At 42.4% G+C, this 17,431-nt stretch overlaps 1 protein-coding gene across 13 annotated transcripts in view; it reads right to left on the bottom strand.

Annotated features, from left to right (window-relative positions):
• The window catches only part of LOC105686378 (venom dipeptidyl peptidase 4), a 160,033-nt gene that overhangs the window by 52,446 nt on the left and 90,156 nt on the right, over window positions 1-17,431 (bottom strand). For all 13 annotated transcript variants that reach the window (XM_048652154.1, XM_048652143.1, XM_048652145.1 and 10 more), the window contains one exon: window positions 3,009-3,228. In XM_048652154.1, coding sequence (XP_048508111.1) covers window positions 3,009-3,228 — 220 coding nt within the window. The remainder of the gene's footprint in view (window positions 1-3,008; window positions 3,229-17,431) is intronic.

Below are 17,431 nucleotides of genomic sequence, written 5' to 3'. Positions count from 1 at the left end.
AGTTTTCGCGTCGCCCGCGCGGCGGTTTCGCGTGAAAATATACTTTTCACGTGTATACGTGGTATAGGTATATATGTATACCCATAACTGCAGGGTCCACGTTAACTGAAATGAAAGTTTCATTAGCCGTGACAAAACGAGGCCAAAACCTGACGACGTAGTTTCTACCCCTCAATGATCCGCGCCAACGTTGCGGGGACGAAGAAGGCTACGGAAAAGCTGACCGCCGTAGATCCCCTACGATTATGGGACCACTCTCACCACCATTAATATTAGAATCACGGTAGCGTCCTCTCTCTCTTTCTGTCTTTCTCCATTTTCCGCACCACCCCCACCCCCCACCCCCTACTCCTACTCCTACCCTTATTACTTCCACCACCTTCTCGTTCTGCAGTTTTACTCCCGAAATCCCAGCGGCTTATTAATAAAAGCCTCCTATCGAAATATTATACGTCACGTACCCCGTGGTCCTTAAAAACGAATATCGTCGCTGTGGGAGAATAAAAAATACAGGTCAGTTCGTTGCACGAGGAAATAGACATGATGGTGTGTATGTGCGTGTGATACCCGAATGTGTGTATATTTAGGTAGAAAAGTATCAAGTGTTTGCTCACATTTTTCCTGACACAGCGAGGTATTAAAATCCCTGAAACGGAGCTCCGGGCACGATTACCAACCGCGATATGTAACGTGCGGAATAAACCCGTTAGATGTATGTGCTTTTCGCTGTGTACATATATATATATACACGGTACATCTCTGCCGTACATACGAACATGGGGTAATGTAAGGCACAGCGTGCGGGGTGCGTACACGGGTTTTCATCGCGAGGGGTTTTACGAAAATGTAGCTGGTATCAAAAATGAAAATGAAAACGAGCGGAATGTGACCGTTCAATTTGAGGGGTGCGAAGTTCTTCGTTCCCTTGGAAGTTTTGCTGCCGATAAAATGCGAAGATGATCGTTGTGAGAAAAAAAAAACTTTAATCGTACCGTTCAAATTTCCGATTTTCGTCCGATCGAGAATTACAGGGGTTGTTCGAACGACCCCCCGTCGTAAAATCGTCCGGAAAAAATTAATGCCGCGAATAGACGGACGTAAATAAATACGTGCGCACATACCTCTACTCGCGTTGTAATAATTAACGAGGTTAGGTTAGGATAAAATTAACCCCGAGGGTGCTGTTAAAGCAAAGATAACGGCGGTGGTGATCCCGAAGGCAGTCGTCGTCTGCCCCGAATTCACTCGATGTATGGTACTCGTGGAGTCGCCGGGAAATTTTGAGCCATCTAGGCGTATCGTCGCGTAGCGAAAACCACCCCCATCCCCCACCACCACCCTCCTCCCCCCCCCGCCCGGGGGGATACGGTGCGCGTACGCATAAAAAGGACACGGGGATCACGGCGTATGAATACATACCTCGAAAACTCACCCGGAGGAATAGAAATATCCCCCCGGGTGAGAGTTTATGTACGTACGTAAAGCGGTGGAAACTCCAGCGAAGACGATGATGCGGGCGGACGACGACAACGTACGAGCTAGACGAGATTTTTTAACGCGTATCCGAACTTCCGGACGTAAGAAGATAAAAAAAAAAAAACAAAAAGAGAGAGGAACAAAAATAACGATATCGGATTCCTTTTTTCTCCTTCCGATATTCGTTACGAAGTTCAATTTTAACGCGCGATGCCGCGGCGGTGTTACCGTCTCGAAAAAAATTCCTGACGAACGAGAGAGAGGGAAAAAAAAAAAAATATACGTATACAAAGGAGAAAGGAGTCCACGCGAACGACTCTCGCCTCGGATCTCTCGCGAGAAGTCTTAATCAAGTCTCGTTAAAAATATCCCTGTGCGCCATTTTTCTTCACCCTTATTATTCGGGCACACGGTATTACCGTCGGCATATGAAAAGATCCGGTAATGAGGACCCGGAGGCAAAATTATCGTCGCGTGAGGAATGAAAAAAAATAAAAAAAAACAAAAAAAATATAGATGCGATTTCGCGCAGAGACGACGAATTTTCCGTAGTCCTCCGCGCGGCCTGCGATCGGTCGTTGCGTATATGAAATTTTCGAAAATCGTTACCTCTAACTCCGTCGATTAACGTGACGCGATCCGGTATCCGGTCGAACGGTCGGTTATACGGAAAGTTTTCGACGCGCAATTTCGAATCGATTATAGTATATCTTCCCATTAGCATCCTAGATTTGTCCGACGATTACCGCGTTAATCCACGTTAATTCCCCACGAAAATTGGATCACGCCATTCGGAATGGTTGTTCGATGACGCGGGGCTTGCACTTCCGAAAATCCCCACCGGCTTTTGGTAACGGTTCGCGTTCGCAGTTCGGACGCGGTTAGTCTCGATATCGGGTGGTTCCACCTACGCGTACGAACGGGGGTGCGCGGCGGGTAGTCGGTGTTTCTGGTTTTCCCTCGGTTTCCACCGCGACGTACGGGGGTTGGGGGTGGGGGTTGGGGGTTGGGGGGGGGGTGTGCGCGCCCGGTGCGAAACGTACGGGTTTTCGTACGCGTTACGTAACCCGTACGATAAACCCGCCCGTTCTGCAGGAACTTCGCCGCAGGCCGCATCCAGTCACCGTCCATAGACCGTGCGGTTTATCACGTAAACGCATGTACGTAAACCACATACTCTATTACCTCAATTAGGCAAGGGTGCAGCCCACCGTGAAACTCATCAACTACCATGATTACGCAACTGTATATAACCACGAGCTTCGTACGTACGTACGTACGTATCCTACCACCTGCCGTCCGACTACAGAGCAGAAGTTTCGTTGTCACTTCGGACCTTCCGCACGTATCGGGGGGCGGGGAACCTGATCGCGCGCGTTCATAATTCGTCGTGTAACAACGTCAACTCGGTTGATCGATGAAATCCGTCGAAATATACCGCGATGTTCGAAAACTATGGAAGGGCGAGCTAATTTTCGTCATCGTTTTTTTTTTTTGTTGTTTGGTTGTTTTTTTTTTTTTTTTTCACTCACCGCTCAGCCACGTCCCGTTGAAACTCTTGGTCGCCAGGGCTCCCCTCAGCCAATCCTCGAGAGTAATACCCTCCGGCAGGGGCTCGTCGGCCGACGAATCCGACGGGCTGCTGGTCAGTAGGAACACGGCCGCCGATATCAGGGCGATAACGATTATTCCGACTATCGCACCTATCAGGAAACGACGCCATCCTCTTCTTTTGCTCTTCGTCATTAGTTCCTGAAACGAGAATGGGGGAAGGGAGTCGTTAACATTTTTTCTTCGCGACAATTGATTGGATCAACGTCGACGAATCTCTACGGTATTTTACGAATCGGAGCGAAATGTGAACGTTGTCTTTTTTTGTTCTCCCTGTTTTTTTTTGGTTTTTTTTTTGTTCTTTTTTTACTGTGCGCCAAACTGCAGAACTGCACCACGTGCGAGTAATCGTTTAATCAATTTTACACACACGTTTGAACCGTACGAAACCGCTGCCGATACGCAGCTGCGGCAAACGTCGAATTTTAATTGCCTTTAAATTAGCTATTCTTCGACCGATTGCGACCGATTAATCATATCTCGTGATTCGACGATCGTAGCGATGCTAATCGACGTTTTATTGACCGAAATTAATCGAAGTGCACTTCGAAACGTTACGAACCGATGATATAAATAAATGTGAAGAAAAAAAGGATGAAAAGTTGCCGATCGTTTCACCGATTTATTCACATAGAGACGATTTTCTCCGATCGACAAGACGGCGAACACCGGATCGGGATAGTCTGGTATTTCCATTTCGAAATTTCCGAGTCCTCGAGGGACGGATGATGAACCAATTAGCCGATACGCCTTATTGTATCCACGGCGTAGGATAATTGCGATTAGATTAAACCGCTAATATCCGATGGATTGATGAGACGCGACAAATCGTCTTTATATCCCGCAATTCGAGGCGCCTATAGAGCCGAACGATCAACGCTGTTCGATCCATAATTTCATTTATAAAGCTTTATCAGGCGTAAAATAATTATTGAAAAACGGCAAGGATTAGCGAATCAGAAAGCCGAAGCGTTTTTCAATTCCATCTCCCGAGCCCCGAAATTAAATTAAATTCCAATCGAATCAAAATCGAACATTTATCAACGTCGGGGGAAAATACTTTGTCAATTATCGCCTCGCGAACGTTGTTTTTTGTTTTTTGTTTTTTTTTTCCCCATTACTCTTTCATATGTATATATAAATTTTTTTTTCTTCTATCTTCCGCATTTTTCGACTTCGTCATAATTAAAAAACCGAAAAAATAAAAAAAGAAAAAAAAAAAAAACACCTCGTCAAAAAATCACACCGACCCTACACCGGCTCGCGTCCGTCGAAATATAATATAAATAAATCCCTTTCGGTCTCATCCACTTAGAGGGCGAGAGCAAAAAAGAAGAATAATAAGAAAAAAATTAAAATAAAAACAGCGTTTCTTTCCGTTCCAACTCAACCCAAGCTCGCTCGCTAAATTTTTCGGGGATCACGATGTTCCGGAAAGTTAATAAAGCCCTCTACGTTGGAAAAAAAGCTCGGGAGTAGAAAGTCGAAAAAAAAGAAGGAATAAGGCGAAATAAAAATAATAACGGCTCGCCGGGTGGAAAAATGATATTCAAACAAAAGGGGTAGCGGGTAGGTTTCGACGGTGTTACGCTAAAGGGTGTTTCAGCAGGTATTTAACAGCTACAGGTATGTACACAGGGGTACATATGTACCGGCGTCGCACGGGTACGTGTCTCGCACGTGTAAAAAATATATATATGTATATATATATATATATTATATGTCCGCGTGCGTATATTTGTCCAATTTATTTCCTACCAAGAGTTTAGCGCTTCACTCGAGAGAGAGAGAGAGAGAGAGAAAATGCGAGTGAATCGAGGGACTCCGCGCTGTAATTACTTCTACAATAAGGTCGTTTCGGACTTGATTCCCAGAGTAAATATACGACATAACAGAGATTTTCATCCGAGTCGTTAGTCAAGAGGTTGCGCTAGGGTGTGGAGAGCGCTGAGAGAGAGCGGCTAAGGTCGAAGTTCGGAGGGCTCGGCGGACCCCCTCCCCGCTTTCCAGGTCAATGTTCAAATCTGCACTCTTTCGACGTGTTTGTTTAGGACAAGATACGATACAGGCCCTCAAAACTCGAAGCATCGTGTACTCCTACTACCTCCGAGAAAAGTATTTCACCCTTTCAAGATTTTCCGTACATATGTACTTCGAAAAATTACCTCGTCCATTTTCGAAGCGCCTCGATTCAATGACTCGTCGCTTCGAAGGACGATTAAATTTCAAGTTGACAATAATAACGTCTATTTTCTCGTCTTCGTCGTCGTCGTGATCTTCGTGTTTTTTATTTCTCGACTTCGTTGAAGAGCCCCCCCCCCCCCCAAAAGTTTGCGGCTTTCCGGAAGTTGTCTCTTTGTACAAAGAGGAAAGGAAAGCGGGTATAGGTAACGTTGGGTTAGGTTTGGCGGTGTCGCAATTAGAGGAAAGGGTCATCACCATTCGTACATATTGTGAGAACGCAGATGACGGGGGGGGGGGGGGGGGGGGGAGGAGGTCGTCCAGAAGCAGGGGGGGATTGAAGGGGAGGGTTTCTCTCTAATTGCTTTGTTCGCTTAATTTCCAAGGTGCTTTCCTAACTGCGTGGATTGCGCGCGCGCGTACGTGTGTGTGCGGTTGAAACCGTGACCGCGGTGTAGTGCGGCGCGACTGTAAAATATACAAGGGAAGTTTTTCAACTCTTTGAAATTTATAATATAAAGCGCGCGCTGGAGAAACTGTAAAAATATTAAACCGTACTTCATCTTTTTCAAAAGTTTCAAACAAACTTTCCTACGTAAAGTGAGAGTAAATGTTGTTCGAAACGTACAACCGTAGGAAATTAGATGCATTTTTTTACAGGCGATTTTTAATTGCATCGAGTCGCAATATTCTCACGCGTAACGAACGTCGTCGTTCGAAACCTCGCGGAACCGAAAAAATTATTCGCAAAATTCATTCTCCCGTACGATAAGTATCGATATTGGTAAATCGAGTTTTCGTGTACGGGCGGCTGATAAAGTGGGGACAAAAATATTGATATACCGAGGAGCTTTTTTTTTTTTTTTTTAAAAAAAAAAAAAAAAAAAAAAAGGGTTGCGAGCTCCGCGTAAAAAGGAAGCGAGGGTTGTTTATTTTTCGCTCACAGTCTTTTTCGCCTCTCTGCCGCGTCTCCGCTTTTTCCGTTTCTCCGTCTTTCTCCGCCCTCCCTCCAACCGGGTCCGGTTCTCATTTAACTTTTCCGCGAGGTAACGAGCAATTTGAAGGTAATAAAAAGTTCTCCGGTAGGTAGCTACGACTTTCTAATGCAAAGCTAAAAGCCGAAGGCCAAAAACCGCGAAAACCACCGACACTAACGCAATTCCCACCGCTGCCCGAGCACCTTTGCCTGCCACGTGTACGTACTACCTACCCAGATGTAATGTACACGGGGAAAGGAAAAGATATAAAAAAAAAGGGGAGGAGACGGGTCACGGGGAAAAAATTGAGAGAAAATAAAACTACGTGAAAATTTTTGGGGGGTAAATTATCCCGCTTCGGAAAAAAAAAAAAAAAAATCTGTCATTTTTAAAGAAAAAATTATTTTGCCCCGACAAATGCAACGCGATCCGATTCATCGTCGGTAGGACGCGGTTGTCCGTACGATATCCTATTTAATAATAGGTGAAAAACTTCGTTCGAAAGTTTCGTCAAACTATACTACATATATATATATATGTATACCTATAGGTAAGTTTTGAATCAAACTTCTGCGAGGGTCTATTCGGAGCGATGTGGATATATCAAAAGCTGATCCGAGATTCGAAAATCCGAATAATGCAAATGTCTTTGAAAACTTCAAGAGTCTCATACATACGTCGTCGTCGTCGTCGTCGTCGTCTGTTCGCTGCAACCCGCATCCTTTAATCGAAACTTTGGCGCGAAATCACGACTTGTGAAACCTAATATGAACCGGCGTAACCCCCGCCGACGAAAGTATACATCCGTCGTACCTGTGGCTCACCAATTACGTACGTCGCATCTCGTCCTACGACGAGAGTTCAACGAATTTTCACGTACGATACACCTGCACCGGACACGGGTACACGCGTACACCTATACCTATACCTATATACGCTCGTAGACACTCCGCGTTAATTCGTGATGTATTTTACGATATATGTGTATATATAATTCAATCCTAAACGTACATGTGGGTCTGTTTAATATTAATTCGCACGTGAGTTTAGGGCGCGCGGAACAGTTGATAATATTAATGAGGGTATTGGGGTGAAATCTCGTTCATTGGTGTTGTTGGTTTCGGTTTGTACGTACGATACAGGGTAGGTGTGCTCATGTGCCGAAGGTGTCCTAACTTTGTCTAAATATAGATATAAATATGTGAATATATACGTATATACGCGTACCATACATGGAAAACGAGCGGGTCGAGGGGGGAAACGGTCGATTGTTTGAATAATTTAGTTGTTAATTACCGTATTGCGTCGTGGTCGCCAAAACTGATTAGAGAAAACGATACACGATCCCGTATTATATCCGCGTCAGGTGTGCCTACATTTACACAAATATATACATATATTATACATATACGTACATTACATAGATTTTTATGCAAAACGTACAGCTATGCGTTGGCAAATTGCGCGAAGATGAATTTTCAATTTTCAGTAATTTCGAAAGAAAAAAACAACTATTTCAACCTGCGATCAAAATTGAACAAACACGCGTCGAGATATGACAGATTTTTTCATCCGACGAAAGAGTTTTGAAAATGGGAAAATTATCCGCGCGGTATTAAAACTTCGGCTACCTAATACGTATAGTATAATATCGTATACAAACCCTCCCGAAATCATATTTGGTAGCGCGAATAGATTTGAATAAATTTCCTCATAATCAAACGAATCGAGAGGGTGGTTTATTTAAACATTTTTCGCATACTCGATACGCGCTTATAACGAGACGTGTGAAACTTTGCCACCGCTGATTACGTCAAATAAGGAGATTAAATTCAAACCGGAAGTTAATCAGCCGAGACGCTGTACCGTATACACCTGTACAACGTATATACACGTCAATTTTTATACTACCGTATACATAGGTACGTACGTACACGCCACATAGATACTGTAATATTCGTGAAAATTCGAGCGGAGGAAAAGAACCGAGGTCTCCGCAACGTCGTCAATATTTCTCGAATGCTTCTGATAGCGGGGAAAAAGTGAAAATAAGTGGGAAGTTTCCCAGACGGTGATAATCGAGTAAGAAATGGAAGTTGAATGGAAAAAGAAAAAAAAAATAAATAAATAAAATAAATAATAACGACCTCTAAAATTGCACGTTCGGATGACGTACCGGGTAAAAAAATGAAAAAAAGAGAAAAAAAAAACAACTCGAGACAAAAAAACAAGGGTTTCTCTTTTTCTCCCTGCGACAGTCGTATCCTTGTACATAGGTCTGAAGTATCGCGTTATTTTATGTGTTCTTCGGTGGGATCTGCGCTCGAGGGGGGAGGGGGTGAGATGAGACGGGGGTGGACGGGGGTGGACGGGGGTGGTTGTATGACACCGTTACAGGGTCAGCCGGATGCTTAAGGCGCGCTAAATTATCCACCATGGTCTCAAAAGCTCGGTGGAAGCTCTTAGCTTAATGCGGTCGGGCTGTTAGGTACTACGATATTCTGGTCCACAGTTATCTTGGTTCTGCATCGCATGGCTTGGGGGATGATACCGACAAGAAGCCGGAACTTTCCGAGGCAGAACAAACGCTCTGACAGCGGGGGGGGGGGAGAGAATAATCGCTGCGCGCGACGCTAATTCGATATCGAGATACTTACGCGACTTCGGATAAATAATCATCCTGCGATTTCTTCGCCGCGCCGACGTCAAAAATCCGACGAAATACGAAAAAGGAAAAGTAAAAGAAAAAAAGAAAGAAAAAAAATTAGGAAGAAAGATTCCCTCCTCGAGATTATATCAATTTCGATTCGACTCATTATTCGATAGCACCCCCCTCCCTCGAACTCTACATTTTAAAGGAGCTTCCTTTCGCGGACTTCTTTATCTACGTTGAATTAATGTCACGTGAGCATGAAAAGCACATAATAATAACAATGATAGTAATATATAGGTAATTCGCGGTGGCAATTTTCCTCACTTTATTATACCATTTACCGCATTTCTTTTTCTAAAACGAAAAAAAAAAATTAAAAAAAAAAAAAACTACACGTTACGTACGTACATGTGGGTCTGATATAATATTTCTCTTTGCGAAGCATATATGTATATATACCGCGGAGTCTGTTTCTACCTCTTCTTTTTCTTCTTCGTATTCTTCTTCTACTTCTTCTTCTTCTTCTTCTTTTTTCACAGTCTACTACTTCCCTTAATTTTCAAGGAAACCCGTTTTCCCGTTTGCAGAAAACGAGGTGAAATTAACCTCGTGTCATTAACCAGACAATCCCAACCCATAAACCAGCCTCTATTTAACGCTCATAGTTATTTACTTTAATCGCACCAAAATTAACTCAACCTCGATCCCCCCTCCCCCCACCCCCCCAACCCCCCATCTTTGCCATACTCCCGAAAGCTTTGAAAATGCTCTCGTGGACTAATACGCCGCATTAACGAAGTAAAGCCCAACGTCTCTTCTCCTGCGGGGTGCGAGGCGAAAAATTACCCTCCCGCGCCCCTGTTTCGAAAAATTTTCTTCGCACGTCTATAACAAGTATAACGTTCGGAAGACGAGAGGTATTTTTGACGCTATCGAGGGCCCCCGCAATTTAGTGTCGTACAAGGTGCCTTTGTGATACAGCGGTATGAGGGTATAGTATACCAATGACGTACCTATAAGACGACGGGAATTCGTGGAAATGTTCGGATGCTCGAGTCGTGATATTCAACCGCGTTCGGGGCTTTCGCATAGAACAATGCAAGAAGGTATCGTACAGGGTGGAGCGTCGGGTAGCGTCAAGCCCATCGAACAATCGAATCCCATGGCCCTTTAGTCACGGTCAAGGAGGGAAACAGAGAGAGAGAGAGAGAGAGAGAGAGGAATCTAGATAGATGTATTCTAGGTGAATACAAAAAGACGAAAATCGCTGCAGATCCTGCGGAACGATAATAAATTCTCCCATCTCTCTCTCTCTTCCTCTTCCCTCTCATATAACTCGGTGTAGAGATCACGGGGCTAACACACCTACGTATACGAGGTTGGTAGGTACGTGTACACGTACACGGCGTGCGAATTATTCCCCGAGTACCCCGAGGTTCCAATTTTCATTTTTTTTTTTATCAATATCATTCGTTCATTCGTCCATTTATTCGTCTGTCCATTTTTTTCCGTGTATAAAACTATGGGCGGTACGCGGCGTAATGCGCGCATATAATGCACAAAAATTGGTATACACTGCGGCTCAAGCCGGACGACGAACGCGAAACTACGTACCGCAAATTTATGCCGTTGCCTATAGCCCCCCCGATGATGGTCACCGTTGCGCACACCCGCGCAAATTTCACGCGAACAAAAGCTTTGTTCCTTTTCACCCCGCGGTGACCGGGCAATTTTTTTTAATTTTATTTCATTCGTCTCTTCATTTTTTATCTCGCACGTATTATCCCTTCCCGGTTTATTACTTTTTTTTTTTTTTTTCTTTGTCTTTTTTTATTCATTTTTCAAATTTCTCTTTTGTCGTAGGTCACAATTTTTTTCCGATGGGACGAGGCGTCGGAGCGCGTCGGCGGATTGACGAGTGTTAAAAATACGGAACTTTTTCGTGTGATTATTTTAATTATTTTTTTACGCTCGTCTCATGTTCTCGGTGTTTCATAGATAAATTCGCGCAAAAGTGCGTCAAACATTCGTATCTATACATTTTTATTTTCAAACGTCACATTATATCGTGTGTGTACGGCACGTATGGAAAATGCGTGTGGAAAAATCAGGAGATCCGATCGAGTACTCGAGTCACGTATGTCATACGTATATTTCTCCGATCATCTGCTGCCTCCGTCGCATCCTCTCACGCGGTCCGTGACACGGACATTCGCCGGTCGCGGGGCGTTTCACAAATTTGTTTCGATTTCCTTTTTTTTGGTATTTTTTTTTTTTTTACTTTTAAATTAATTTATTCATTCATTTTTAATTTTTTTTACTTTATTTTCACGGGTGTCTCCGTGCGATTTTTATCTCGTATCACATACGTCGAAACGTATACGTGTACGTATGCTTTTTTAGAACTCGTTATTTCTGGCTAGAAAACTTGTGGGTATTAGTTCGCGGTTAAAGATGAGAAGTTGCAAAATATTCCGCAAAAATTTCCACCAATTACCGAACTAAAGATAATTTTTCAATTTTATCGAGTTCGTCATTTGGCGTTTTCTTGTCATGTGCAGCGGGGGTACATCACTACATGGAGAATCGCGATGCGTTAGCAGAAAATTTTTTTTCGAGTTCAAAACGTCGTACATCATACGCTATCAAAAAGGACAGCAACCGGGGGGGAGGGAATCGGAGAGTTAAAAATGCGCGAACTCGAGCGGAGTTTCGCACGCGAGGTGTTCGCTTTCATTGAAGCAAAGTTAAGCTGTTTGAAAAATAAAGAGCACACGGGGCAGAGAGAGAGTGCGGAGGCGAAGAACGAAGGCGAAATTTCGTTTTTGTATTATTTTATCCTCGTTCTTATTTCTTTTTCCGTCTTCAAAGTTTCAGCCTTTACCTCGTTCCCGCGTTTCCTACTCGTTCTCAGTTTCTCACCTCGGCGTTTCCAACAACTACGACAACTGTCCGGCGCGGGCGTACCGGCGTTACACCGTCGCTGCGGCACCCTCAGTTTTCCAAAAGTGATTTAGTGCCCATAGGTGACAGAGCCGACTAAAAATCTCTCCGGGAAAATGGGAACGGAGAGGAACGCGAACGAGAAACGCGAAGTCCTTCGCCGCTCGACAACGAAGAAACGAGACAAGAGAAAAACAAAAAGAGAAAATTCTCAACCCTCTAGTTCCTTTTCAAACAACCCCCCCGCGTAACGCTCCGGGTATGTGCGTCTCCTCCGCCCTCCTCTGCTCTTATTCTCTTTGTCTTTCTTTATTTTTTTTTTTCTTTTTTCATTTTCGTTTTCGCAAGTGAAAAACTAAAAATAAACTAAACAGACAAAATGCGAACGAGAACGAATAACGTGGGCGGTACACGTACGACTTCTATTCTTCACACGGTTTCGGCACGTGACATTCCTCGCATGACACTCTCTTCACGGTTACACAGAGACAGGTAGATACGTTGTATATACCGTGTCACATGTCACATCTGTATCTTCTCGCACGAATATGTATATCATGTCTGTATGTATTGTTATACGTAATTTCGGACAGCAAAAAACGCAGTTTGATTTCAGACGCTATCGTCGTTTCGTTTCAATTCGAAATTTATTTTTCACCCTAAAAATTTCGAGAGGCCGATCGAGGGTTGAATGTACGGTACGTGTACGCTTGTACGTATCGCGGTGATGGGGAAAAGCAGAAGTACGAGCAAAAGCAGAAGCGGCAGCGGAATATGTACCTGCATACACGTACGTACGTTAACAAACATTTGTTGCTCATGGATACGTATGTACGTAAACACCTGCACGGTATACGCGTATATGGAAAACGAGGAGAAGGAGAAGTCGGTTTTGTCGTTTACACCCCGCCCCGCGAAGTGAACGCCGTTTTCCGGGCGTTGCCTCCGCAAACTCGTCGTACCGCCGGAACTGCAACCTATTATCCTCTAAATACGCGGGATTCAATTTGGGAAAATTCTAAATTAATTCTAAGGGTATAAAATACAGATATCCACACACGTATATATACGTACGTACGTGCCCGAAAAAAATACAATTCAAAAAAGCAAACTACTTCGTCCCCGGTTCGTTTTAATTTTCTCTTTTTTCCCCAATTTGTTTTTCGCGTTACTTAAAAATTCGAGAAAATCGCACGCCTCGAGATTACGTCGATTATTTCTATGATCGTGAAAGAGAAAAAAAGAAAAAAAAACGTACAGATTATTCGAGCGATTCGGCGAGGCAGAGAACGCAGGATGGAAAAAAAAGGGGGCGTGACATCGGAAAACGTAAAAACGAAATTCTTACGTACAACGTACTTGTACATAGTACACACACATACGTATGTATTTACCGAAGAAACGACGAAATTGATTGTTAAGGTAAATACGGCGTGATTTTCCAAGTTACGCGGGAGTTTTCCTTCGATATATCCGAACGAGCACCGAGTACGACGGAATAAGGGGATACGGGGGGTAGGTTTTTGGTTCCGCAGGGACAGGGAATTGCGTGAGACGTGGGCGGTTTAACAGGGTGGCGGTTGCGGGTCAGAGGTGAAATATTTTAATCCGATTAAATATCCGAGGGATAAATTTTGCAGGGGATTCGTTCGCGACGTCGAATCGATCCTCACCGATTATCGAAAACTCGGCCGTCAACGGCGTTTAGTTTCATTTTTCGTTATTTCAAGCGGGGAATCTGAACGCGATGACAAAAGGCGTTGACGATGTGAGAAAATGAAAGAAAAAAAAAATCATCCAAAAAATTCAAGGTGCAAAAAGCACGGTATCTACAATATTCATCATACGCGATGCACACGTACAACGTAAATATGTATATAAATTATTAATTTTTCCTTTTTTCCATGTTTTTTTTTTTTTTTTGAAGGGAAGTGGCGCGGTTGTACCATAAATTATTCACCGTCGCTTACAGTACGTGGAGCTGCGAAGACGTATCGTCGTCTCACGCGCTCGTTGCAGCAACAGGGTGAGAAGAATTATGAAAAGAAGCGAAGTGAAAAAAAAAAAAAAAAAAAAAGGAGAAGAAGCAAAATCTGAAAGAAAATGAATAAACCTGACGTGGGGTGAAAACGAAGAAATAAGAGAGAAGAAGGTAACGCGGAATTGATATTTATCTTTCTTTCTTCTGCTGCGACATTATTTTCTACGGTCTGTACCATTTCCATCGATCGGTCCGTCAAAAAATCATACAGATAATGAAAAGATAAAAATAATGAAGGGAGTGCAGCGAGATGAGTGTCGCAGGGAGAAAGAAGAAGATGGGGGGAAAAAATGGAAAGCGAGCTTATTTCGCGATTTTTATACTCCGATTCGAAAATCCGTGCGCAGCCTCGGCGATACACCTTTTTCCGATACAGTGGCGGTAATAAGGTTCGACTAATCCCGCGGAAAAGGTGGGAACTCCCGGCCCGGTAATTGGCTTTGCGAAAGGTTCAGCCATGTACCTTACAAGCGTATAGGTGGGTACCTATACCCGTATTCGCGTATAATACATATGTATGTAATACGTACAAGTATATGTATTACATATGTATCTATACCGTAACCTTATAACGACAGTCGTAAAAATGATTCATTCGCAAACCCGCTGCTGCTACTAGAGCGAGAATCGTCACTCTAGGGACGTACGTACGTACACCCCGCTTGATGTATTTTTTTTTATTTTCTTATTTTTCCCCTCTCTGCTTTTCTTCGTTCGTTCGCTTACCCAACCGTCTTCCCGCGGGTCAGAGATCGTTCTATTCAAACAGTTGTTAAAATGTGAAAAAGAATCTATCTCATCTTCCGACTTCAGCTAATTATTATCAATCGCGATCATCGTCGCAGTGATAATTTTTCAGGACGTGACGAGGATCGCTGTACGAAAATTCGAAAGATAAAAATCCAGGGGGGTTTGATAAAAAAGACGCGAGATAACTCATCGGTACCTCTAGCTGCTACACGGTGTAGTACAAAAGTATGTAGAACCTCGTCGGAACTCGAGGTGGGAAATTTTCTACTCGCCAAGAGAAACCTCGAGAGATAAAACGACGTCTCAAAGAGACGTATGTCGTACGACGCATCGGTGACAAATGAACCCCTCAACCGAGAAAAGCAAAGTAAGTACAACGTACGTCTCTTTGAGATTTGTCCTCTCATCTCGAGGTGGGTAGAATTTTTAGGTTCGCAAAAAATGAGGTGAAAAACACAAGCAAACCAAAAAAAAAAAAAAATTCAAGTTTATCGAGGTTGAATTTTGGGGTGAAAAAAGTTTTCGTCTGTTCGCGGAGTTTGACGACGAGCGGGCGAATGAAATTGGCGAAGCGTTGACGCATAATTTCTCGACACCCCGTGCAATGCGAAAGATCGTTAAGTATGCCGTCTGTTTGCTCGTCCGTCTGTCCGTTCTTTGGTTTCTTCAACTTATCCGGACCAGAAGAAGCGGCGCAGCAGCATCGGAAGCGGCGGCGGCAAAAGTAGCAGAGCTAAAGTGGCTCCGCAGTCAGTTTGAGTGGTAGAAAAGTTTTCCCGTGTGAAATTAGAAGTATATAATATAAAAATTTGCATCGCGTGCGCGCTGGATAATAATTAATGAAAAAACAAGGAACGAAAGGAAGAAAGAGAAAAATTAACAAGAGAATTACAAAAAAGAAAAAAAAAACAAAAAGAAATATTAAAAAAATCCAACTTCGAAATCTTCAGCGAGTAATAATTTATTTTTCACCCATCGAGAAGCTATAAAATTCCCCGATACGAGTGCATGTAGTGTTAAGCGATGGTTTAATTAAACCGATATTAGAAACAAAAGTAGCGAACGTTTGTCTCTTTTAATTTTTTTACTTCTCTCCTCTTCTTCTTTTGACCACGTTTTACAACAAGTCCCGCCGCAGTATTTCCATTTTCATGCCAGTTTTTCTTTCAACTTGTCCTTTTTTTTTTTTTTATTTTTTTTAATCTACTATTTGCTTGTTCTTTTTGAATTTGTTTCTTTTCATTCGTTTTTCTTTTCTCTTTAACCGATTCAGCACGGCGGCAAATGATATGCAAAACTATGCAAATGGTTTCATAATTTCTGCAATTGTAATTTCCACTACCTATTCCTTCCTCCTATGGTAGGTTATCTATTTTTTCCCTTTTTCTGTTCCCACGCACACTTGAAAACCGACGTTCTGTGTCATAAAAAAAAATTGGAAACGAAAAAAAAATAAAAACTAAAAAATGAATGAAAAAGAAGCGCAGCCACGGTATAATAGCGAAGATTATTTTTCGCGTATTATGGAGACGCATGGAAATCGAGCGGAAGATTACGAAGTATATACATATATACCTATAGGGGATACGAAAGTCGCGTATAGAAGAAATGGATGTCGAGAAGAAGAATAATGAAAAATGAATCATCGCTGGAAGTCTGAACGGTATAATTAAATTTTCCTTTAACCTCGGTCACGGTATATTATTTATTTTTTCCCATCTTCTACTGCAGATTTTTCTACAGATTCCACGATTCATATTTTAAATATACATTCCACACACTGTCAGCCTTACTGCCATTGGGCGTATAGTAGGGTGGGTTGAAAAAAAAAATCTTTTTTTATTCTCTTAGCATAGGGGCAGAATTTGTACCTTATGAAAAAAGAAAATTTTTCGAATGTGGAAAAAATTTGTTACTTGATATTTTGAGGTAGCCCACTCGTTTTTTGAATGAATGATTAATCAAGTGGGGTACTCCTAGCAAAAAAAATTTTGCTACCTAATGATTACTCGATCGATTGCAAGAGTAGATGATTTTTGCTATTAGATTTGAATTCCTGAGCTGATTACACGTGAGATTACTCTTGAAGAACCAAAAAAGAAATTCGATTTTTGAGCAAAAAATAAATCATCGTTTTAATTGGGTTTAATATGCTTTTCTTACGTATTTTGACCTCAGGAATTCGAATCTGAAAGAAAAATTGATCTATCTCTAAAATTCACCGAGTTATCGCCAATTTTCAGCCTTTTGGGGTCAAAAATAAAAAATTGATTTTCTAGTCTATCTTAATGTAATTTGAGCTCAGGAATCCGAATCTGGAAGAAAAATTGATCCATCTTCGAAAATGACCGAGTTATCCTCATTTTATCGCATTTTTTGGTACAAATTTGAGGATATCTCGAAGAGAAAAAATCGTAGCTCAATTTGGACAACGGATTCGTGTTCCTGAGGTCAAAATACATAAGAAAAGTGCCATACGATCGATTTTAAAAAATAAAAATTTTTGGCCAAAATTTGAAAAAATCGTAAGGGGTACCCCTTGGAAAAATCTCAAATTTTGGCCAAAAATTTTTATTTTTTAAAATCGATCGTATGGCACTTTTCTTACGTATTTTGACCTCAGAAACACGAATCCGTTGTCCAAATTGAGCTACGATTTTTTCCCTTCGAGAAATCCTCAAATTTATGCCAAAAAATGCGAAAAAATGAGGATAACTCGGTTATTTTTCAAGATAGATCAATTTTTCTTCCAGATTCGGATTCCTGAGCTCAAATTACATTAATATAGACTAAAAAATC

Source organism: Athalia rosae, chromosome 3, assembly GCF_917208135.1.
Source record: "Athalia rosae chromosome 3, iyAthRosa1.1, whole genome shotgun sequence".
In the NCBI taxonomy this organism is placed as follows: Eukaryota; Metazoa; Arthropoda; class Insecta; order Hymenoptera; family Athaliidae; genus Athalia; species Athalia rosae.
Note: the sequence above shows the minus strand (reverse complement) of the source record. Positions and strands in the feature narration are given on the sequence as shown.